General features: G+C 44.4%; 1 protein-coding gene across 1 annotated transcript; it reads right to left on the bottom strand.

Annotated features, from left to right (window-relative positions):
- Positions 1 to 886: 886 nt before the first annotated feature.
- Positions 887 to 4,140, bottom strand: LOC145401302 (uncharacterized). Its single transcript, XM_080273629.1, has 6 exons — positions 4,048 to 4,140; positions 3,508 to 3,704; positions 2,589 to 3,186; positions 2,157 to 2,352; positions 1,268 to 1,588; positions 887 to 1,218 (listed from the first exon to the last, which is right to left on the bottom strand). The coding sequence occupies exons 1-6, from the start codon at positions 4,138 to 4,140 to the stop codon at positions 887 to 889; spliced, it is 1,737 nt and encodes a 578-aa protein (XP_080129755.1).
- Positions 4,141 to 9,611: the final 5,471 nt, after the last annotated feature.

Raw genomic sequence — 9,611 nt, 5'->3', positions numbered from 1 at the left:
TATTGTGGACCCTAAACTCTTACATCAACACTGTAAGGAGACGAGAGAGAGTACCTTCCACTTCCCTTCTTCACAGATCCAGGAACGCCCAATCTAAATAAGGTAGGGTGAGAACCATGAGCAGGTGACAGGTAAAACAACAGAAAAATGGCGAAGAGATTTAATGAACTTCTCACGAATAATAGGGGCAAAAAAAAAACTATTTACAAAACAAAAGCACACGCAATAACAACAGCCAGCCAGATTGGAGAGAGTGAAAGCAGTGCTCGCTTCAAGTCGTGGGAGCTCTCTGCCGTCTTGTCCCGGATCAGGCAACAGGTAGTCTCTGTTGAAACGTTGAGACAGGCTCGAAGATGAGGAATGGGCGATGAAACACCAACTGGAGAAGGTGTCGAACTGATCTCGAGGGCGGCAGGTGTCTCAAGTGAAGCAGTACATGAATACAGTGGAGCTTTCCCTCTTACACGTCTTCCCCCACCAAAAGTCTACTCCCGGTAGACTGAGACGGGAAACTCTGCTTGGAACCAGGATGAAATGGAAACGTTCGAAAAAATGAGTTAAGTGTTTACAAACATCTACATTGGGTAAAAGTCCCTACTCAGTTATAAAAACAGTCTTCTTTACAACTAACCAAGTTAACATTCATCAGTTTCCTTCCATGTCCATTATTTGCAGACCGTTAAGAACTAAGCATTAAAAAGAGCAAAATTCTTGTCAAATCTACTGTACAAAATTACAGTGAATATTGAACACACAAAAATCAAACTGACTAAGCGAGATACACAATTTGTGTGTCACCCGAGATTGGTATTACAGCAAACTAGACTTTACTAAGGAGATCGGCACCAATGTTGTCTGCCCCAGCTACATGGACTAAGCGGAACTTTTATGCCTTCAGACTAAGAGCCCAATGCAGGAGCCTGTCATTTTTTCCTTTGAATGTCTGGAGGTAGATGACAGGCTTATAATCTACCTCGAGGATGAACTCTCGTCCTCGAAGGTAGTAATCAAATCTCAGGATACCAAAAACCACTGCTAGGCACTCACGTTCTATGGTGGAATATCTGATCTCTCGCAGAAGAAGTTTTCGACTTGCATTCGCAACGGGATGAGGACAGCCAAGATGATACTGAAGCAGGACGGCCCCTAGACCTCGGTTGGATGCGTCAGTCCGGAGAACAATGGGTGAGGCTGGCGTCTGGGAGCCGCAGTACCGGGCTGGAGGACAACACAAACTTTAGGTGGTAAAAGCAGTTTTCCAACTCGCCTGTCCAGGGCAGAGGCTCTCTAACCGTCTTCTTTAGCAAGTCCATTAGGAGTGCAGTGAAATTAGCAGCCTGTGGAATAAACACCTTGTAAAAATTCACGATACAAAGGAGTCCACGTAAATGCTTCTTTGTTGGTGGAGGAGGTATGCAGCACAAAGCCTCCACCTTGCTGGGCTGAGGTTGTAGATGGTCGCCACCGAGAATGAAACCTAGGTACTGGATGGTCGGGAACCCGTAATGGCACTTTTTCATGAGGGTAAGTCCATGGGTCCTAATCTTGTCGAACACAGCTTTAAGGGTGGAACAGTGCTGGGTCCATTCTGAGGAATAGACAAAGACATTATCAAAGTAAAAAGAAACATTGGGGAGGCCTGCGAGGACAATGCGCATAAGCTGGATGTAGGTAGCGCATGTGGTCACGAGCCCAAAAGGGAGACAGCAGAACTCCATGAGACCAAGGTGTGTGGGGAAGGCTGTTAAAAGCTTGGCCCTGTCAGATAAAAGGACTTTATAATATGCCTTGCACAAGTCTAGTTCCGAGAAGAATTTGGCCCCAGAGAATTTGTACAAGTCTTCTTCAATATTACAACATGGCTCTGCATGGAAAACAGACTGCATTTAGGCGACAATAGTCGATGGCCATACAGTATGAGCTGTCAGGCTTACGTACCATTACAACTGGGGAGCAGTGTTGCGATGATGACCGTCTGATGATGCTTTGTTCAAAAAGTCTATTGACTTCCTCTTCAAAGAAAGGCTCGAGATGGATGGGGACCGGGTAGACTTTTGCTTGAATTCTACTGGTAGTAGTGAGGATGATGTCATGCTCGATGGTAGATGTGCATCCAGGAATTTCTGAAAAAATGTCATATTCATGGATAAGCTTACGTAAAGTAGCCCGTTGTTCTGCATTTAGGTTGGGATTGATCTGGGGCTTCAAATCTTCTCCGTCGACCTTGCCATCGGGTGTCACTGGGAGTCTTGAATACTCGTTCTCTGGATCCTCTGTGCAAACAAGTTCATCCCAGTTCGGCATTTCCTCATCCTCAGGAGAGACTTCATCAAGCAGTTCAGCAAAATTGACCTGGGAACGACGAAAGTAGTGTTTAAGTAAATTAGCATGGTACAACTTTCGACCTCTGGGACATTCAATGAGATAATGAACCTTACCTCTCTTTTCTAATACCTTGTAAGGACCTTTCCAGGCGACTAGGAGTTTGCTAGTGTCACTGGGCAGTAAAACAAGCACCTCATCACCAGGCTGGAACTGACGGTCTTGGGACCTCACATCAAAGTATGCCCTGTATCGGGAGTGCTTACCTCTGCGTTCTGAGCAGCAATCTTCGCTGTTTCAGCCAACTTATCCTGCAACTCTATCAAGTATCTAAAAGAGGACCGATCGTTGTCCTGGAGTTTGCGATCTTCCCATAGGTCCCGAAGTACTGACAGTGGTCCTCTGACTGCTCTTCCATACAGCAGTTTGAAGGCAGAGAATCCAGTCCTGTCACTGGGGATCTCCCCGAGGGCAAATAAGGTGGGAATTAGATAGCAGTGCCACTCACGAGGCTTTTCGGTGCACAACTTGAGTAGGGACGCTTTCAGGGGGCCATGTAGCCTCTCAACACGGCCGTTCACACTGGGGTGGAAAGGAGTAGTAAAAGATGGCTTGACATCCAGGAGCTTATGCAATTGTGCCATAAGTTGGGAAGTAAATTGCATATCTTGGTCTGATAATATCTCCCTTGGAATTCCAACCCGGGAGAAGATGGAGAGTAGAGCTTCTGCCACAGAGATTGAGTCAACATCTTTAAGGGGGACAGCTTCCGGAACTCCGGTGGCATAGTCGACGAGGGCGAGGATGTATCGGTCCCCTTCTGATGAGAGAGGTGATAAAGGTCCGACCAGGTCGACGGCTACCCTGGAAAATGGTTCGGTTATTATAGGGGGAGGCTGTAGAGGCACAGGTCTAACTCTGCCCTTTGATGACATTCTTGGGCATACATCGCAGGACCTGCAAAAATCGCGAATGTCCACACCCATACCTGGCCAGAAGAATTTATCAGCTATTTTCATGCAGGTCTTTCTGTGTGAAAAATGACCAGCCAAAGGATTTTCATGCCCAGCAGACAAAATAACAGGCCGGCAATCTTTAGGGACAAGAAGGGAGAGTTTACCTACCTTCTCAGGGTGCTTGGACGAAATATACTTACGGTATAGTAGGCCATCGGACCGAAGATACTGAAATGATGACCCATCCTTGGATCTCTCCACTTCACTGGAGTTGGCCTTGTCCCAAAGTCCTGCTAGAGTGGGGCAAGATTCTTGCACACTACCAAATTCTTCTGGAGTTATGGTTAGAGGCTGAATTTCCGGCAGTATCAGTGGATGGACTCTCTTCACTCTACCACTTCGAGTCTGGACAACGTTGACTGGGTTCTGGAGAGAACAGGGTTCCTGTGCAGGGAGTGGATCGGCTATGCCTTCACACGGTGGCAGATGGGTGTGTTTGTCTTGACTTTATGTTCTACCAGAGGTGGAGTTTGAAAGAACAGGAGGATCATCAGGTAAAGGATTATTAGGATCACGTGCTCCGGGAATGTTACCTATCAGTATGCTAGAGTGCTTCATTGGAGCTCTTAGCACTTTGACCCACCCCTTGTAGTACAGGCAGCAGGTGTAACAGCGAACAACGGGGAACTCGCTAACCTGCCCCAGGAAGTCTTCTACATGCACCTTGGGACACGAGGAAATGTCAGCATCGGGAACCGCCTCTTCTGACCCTCACTGTGTTGCAGCCAGTGTCCCTGATGATGGTCAAGGTCCAAGAGCCGTTAATAGTGCCTGTAACAGGAATCCAAAGGGGTATGGTCATTCATGCAAAATCCTACCTTGTGTTTGGATTGATCTACTGCTTCATCCTAAAAAGCACGAGGGTTCTTTGGACAGCGAGCCTTAAGATGGCCTTCTTCCCCACAGTTGTAACACTTCAACCGAGACGTATTCTTTGCAGTGGAATGGAAGGAGGTGGTTGTGGCTTGTGAAGGTTTGGGACTAGCACCCATGAGCTTCTTGTGTGAGGCAGAAGACTTTCCTGAGGAACTGGTGGAGGTGTGCTTCAGGTAAGCATTGTGTGCAGATGCCCAAGCATCAGCCTTCTCCACTGCTGTCTCGAGGTCTGAGACCTGTTGTTTATTGATGAAAAGGCGGATTTCTGGGAGAAGGGAGGCCAGAAATTGATCTAGAACCATAAAATCACGAGGGTCTTTGAATGTGGGGGGAATCTTGCAGGCTTCCAGCCAGGAGTCTAAAAGCTGTTGTAGGCGGGTCATGAACTGCCGATAATTCTCTCAGACTTTGATCTTGTTGTTCCTGAAGTCCAGTCGGTATCGTTCAGGCGTTTTATCAAAACCAGTCAGCAGTGCCTTCTTGAGGAGAGAAAAGTCACTTATGGTGTTAGTGTCAAAAGTGGAATATAATTCAGCAGCATCCCCAGTTAATGAGCTCCCCAACCGAATAGCGAGAGAATCTTCATCCACTTTCAGTAGTCGAGCTATTCTCTCAAACCTAGTCAGATAGGAGGCAATGTCCTCACCTTCATTGTAGACAGCGAGGCTATGTCGTTTCACAAATTGGCCTGGCTGCTGTTAAGAGTCTGTCGACTGTTTGGTCAACCCGAGTTTTGCCAGCTCAAACTGCCGCTCCTTCTCCCTCTCTTCACACTCTCGTTCCTTCTCCTTCTCTTCACGCTCTTTGGGTCTTTTATCTCTCTCAAATGCTTGCTGTGTAAGGACAAATTGGTACACATCACTCCGTTCTAACCCAAGACTTTCAGCCTGAACCCTGAGTTCTTCGATGGTAGAAAACTTATACATTGTGACAACACAAAGTACTACCCATTAAATACAAAAACCCACACAAAAGACACACACACAAAGAAATGATACCTTAAAAAAAAGGTGCAACAAACAAAAGAACACCTAACCAGTACCTGTCCTGATAACAGAGGGACTCGACGTCCCAACACACTTGGCTGGCTAAACTGGTAACAGACACGGTCACTAGCCGGAAGATTACCTTCGCGGCTACTTGCTCAACCAGAACAAGGATGGTTAAAAGGATTAACCTGCACTTAACCACGAAAGAAGATTAGAAGGTTCTTAACCTGCACCTAATCTATACTCAAACCGCAGTTAACACTGTCATGAGCACTCCACACCCGCACCTCACACTACCGAGTGTGGTAGCAGCACAAAACAACTTTGAACAACTTGTGCGCTCACAGCACCTTACCTGTCCACCACCAACAGGCTAACTAACGGCACACTACACTGCTGGGAATCCTGGCAGGGTCGCCATTTGTGAGGAGACAAGAGCGAGTACCTCTCACTTCCCTTCTCCACAGATCCAGGAATGCCCAAGCTAAATAAGGTAGGGTGAAAACCATGAGCAGGAGACAGGTAAACCAACAGAAAAATGGCAAAGAGATTTAATGAATTTCTCTCACCAATAATAAGGGCAAAAAAAAAAACAGTATTTACAAAACACAAAAGCACACGCAATAACAACAGCCAGCCAGAGTGGAGAGATTGGAAGCAGTGCTCGCTTCAAGTCATGAGAGCTCTCTGCCGTGTTGTCTCGGATCAGGCAACAGGTAGTCTCTGTTGAAACGATGAGACAGGCTCGAAGATGTGGAATGGGCGATGAAACACCAACTGGAGAAGGTGTCGAACTGATCTCGAGGGCGATAGGTGTCTCAAGTGAAGCAGTACATGAATACAATGGAGTTTTCCCCCTTACAAACACAGACAATGTGTAATGGAAAATTAAACCTTTCAGTCTGATGGCTTCTTTATAGTTTACTCATGCAACCACCACGGGACTTTTCTCCCGTTTGTTCTTTCTTTTTACTTTTTCTTTTTCTTTTCCTTTTTTTCTTAGAAAACTTTTTCAATGTGAGACTAAATAATGTAGGGAGACCTTGCCTAAGTCAAACAGAGTCATCAGGGAGCAGCAGAAAATAAGATGTAAGAGTTCGTCATCGCGGTGAAGAGATATGTTTAAGTTCCTAGAAATCAGTAATGTGATCAGAAGAGTCCCAGCTCAACATCGTTACAAGCCGACATTCATGGACCTATTCCGAATGTACAGTACAGTTGAGGACGTAATTATTGATACACTTCAGTCTGTGTGTGTGTGTGTGTGTGTGTGTGTGTGTGTGTGTGAGAGAGAGAGATAGAGAGAGAGAGAGAGAGAGAGAGAGAGAGAGAGAGGGTGGGGGAAGGGTCAGTGACTTTCAAAACCCAGTGATGTGACCTTTGACACCCATCAAACTTTTCAGAATAATAACTAACTTGTTCAACTAAAAACGAACGATATTTTTGTCCGCAGCTATACAACTGCAGTCTGTCACAGTTTTGTCTATGTTCCGAACTAATGAAGGGAGATTACCTGCTTGAATATTCATCAGTTGCTTCGCAGGACTTCATCGACACCCGCTTGAAAATTCTTCATTTGTTAGTAGGATATCGTTAGCCCAGACACATATTCGAGTCGGTGTAGAGGACTTATTAGCTGCATTGTACTATCAGCCATGTGAGAGTTCATTAACATCTCTGACCCCGTATGAATTGACGCTGTTTCAACACCTGTGCTTCTCACTGTAACGCCAGCTGTAAATGAGCACCAGATACCTCATCACCATATTAACAATTCTTTACGTTACAACCCTTACCGCAGCATCGGAAACCTTGACTCAACTACCAAGTTCTTTTTACTTTCATTCTTGTTACCATCAATCGAATTTGTTTTAAGACATCTCGAAGTGCAGAGGTTCACGAAGACTCTAATCCCTCCAGTTCAGACAGCCTCTGGCCGTATCAGGAAAAAAAAAAAAAAAAATCGCCCCCGAACTGGAGAGGTTAAAGTCAACACGTATGAAATGAATAAGTCCTTGATTTTCCTCTGCTTGTTGGATATACTGCAGATAGCAGATAACAATATAGTGCTGGTCCTGATTTTCTCTGCCTCATGTTAATTGTACTTATCTGAAATCTGTCTGTCTGCTCCTCGATGCTGCACCTTGTGAGAGGGTGGTCTCCACCTAAGAACCCCTTGAAGTTCTGTCCCTACTCATTAATAACCCCTACCTAATCTCGTGTCTGCTGACGATGCTCAGCCCCTGCTTGGAATTTGTCATTTTGTTTATCTTTCACTTTCTGTCTATCTTTTTATCTATTTCTTCCTATTTTTCGTCTATCTATCTGACATCTTGCTCCTCATCTTGTGAGGGGTGCTCTCGACTAAAGGATCTCCACACGTTTCTGTACCTGTTCAGTAGCGACTCCTTCTCCCCCGGGAATAGTGTATTGCTGATCATGATCTGACAAAGAAATATGGATACACATGGATATACAGATACATCGATAGCCTAGATACGCACAGACAGGGACGGATGGAAATGGAAACAAACAGATGATTAGATATAGATAGACTGAAGATTATAGACAGGCAGATAAACTGACAAGACAAATCAGTAGTAAGAGACACTGGCAGATATGACAGATACAAACAGATCTCAGTCAGACAACCATAAGCAGATCGACAAAACGGCATTGGCTCCAGATCGACATATAAATGTAAGATCGATAGATGGACAGACAGACAGCGAAATAACCATACATAGACAGGAGATTCAGAGAGATGTAGATTCACTGACACAAATATGCGGTTCGACAGACTGATATTTGTAAATTAATAGACAGATAAACAGACCAATGTACAATCAGACAATCTGATAGACAGGCAGAAACTGACTGAATGGATGCACAAGTAGCCCAGCAGACAGATATATGCAAATGAATAGATATAATAACAGATCGATTGACAGCCAACAGAGCAACAGACAGCCAGAAAAAAAAAATAAAGTGAAATGGAGCGATAGACAGTCAGTCACAGACAGACTGACAGACAGTCAAACACTGATCGCCTGAAGAATATACACAGGCAGAGTGAGCCACAGACAGATACTAAGAGCTCTCAGAGTGCTCTTACTATCTTTACGTTATCTTCATTTTCTTCTTCACAATTGCTCGTAGAGAACTGTGCTAATTCTAGTGGTAGCTACCAGTAATAAACCAGAAGCAGAAGTCAACGGACTGAAGAAATTATGATTAACTTTGTCATGGGGTACTGTGTGTCCTCTCAGGCACAGAAAAATACATTCCTTTTCTTTACCTTCTTACTAGTGCCACTTGTTCCAGTGATATCGAGAACATGATGGCCGTTTTTAAAGAGCAGCAGCGCCAACCTTCCCTTGAATCACGTACACTTTGTTTCTGACCAGAATCGTATTAAATCTGTTCCTAGTCTTAACCCGCGTATTTCCTGTCATTACAACCGGTACCTTGCTTCACTCAAAGTTTGCCAGAAAGGTACAGTACAAGTCACTGCTCATGAAACAATGGTTATAACTACCTGAATAACAACAGAAGGCTCATCACCCTTCTTTTGAAATTACAAATATGAAGGTAAGCCAGATAGCGTTTCCAAAATTGGCTTTGAACTCAGAATAATGTACCAGACCTGCCTGGTTACTGATACATGTTCTTACAAAAAGGAATTCAAAAGCATGGCTCTTTGATATAACGTTAGTAAGTGTGAAAAGAAATTCTTTTCCATCCATTATCACACGACCAATGGCGATGTCTGCAACTCAAGTGTTTTGCGATGGAGCTGCCGTATGCCTAGGCCAACACAGGGATGTCTATGTGCAGGTGTACAGCCACCTGCTACACATCAAATTGGTCACCTTGTACAAAGCGCAGGAGATGCAAGATTTCCATTCATTCTCCTCTCTTCTCCCTGCGGCCCGAGATCGTCATATTTAGTATATCTTATACTTTTACAAGACTACTTTAGCACCTAAGGAGTAACCTAGTTGTGAAAAAAGATGAGGATTATATTTGACCATTAAGGTTTAAAAAGTCTCTCGTGCTATATATTACGCTGTCCGGAGATACTAACAATAAAAAGAAAATCATGTTATGAAAAAAAAAAGTAACAGAAACATGGAAGGGAATAACTATAATAAGAAAAAAAAAAATAATATGACACCATTACAGCGACAAAATAATGACAGGATTCAGGTGCCCGCTACCAGCAAACTGCAGTCTAAAAATCAAAAGCCAAAGCATTCACCGACTAACACGTATCGCCAGTCATCACCGGAAAAACTAGATCAATAATCCTCTGGCAGTCGGTGGCATATCATCGCAGCTTCGCCGAAATCGAGAAAAAAATATCAGGATTTCGCTGTTTACTCCTCTGAGGATAAGTATCATGCTA

This window comes from Coenobita brevimanus, chromosome 55, assembly GCF_032717465.1.
Source record: "Coenobita brevimanus isolate Jiangsu-jjx chromosome 55, ASM3271746v2, whole genome shotgun sequence".
Taxonomy (NCBI): Eukaryota; Metazoa; Arthropoda; class Malacostraca; order Decapoda; family Coenobitidae; genus Coenobita; species Coenobita brevimanus.
The sequence above is the reverse complement of the archived record's forward strand: the minus strand, read 5'-3'. Positions and strand labels throughout refer to the sequence as shown.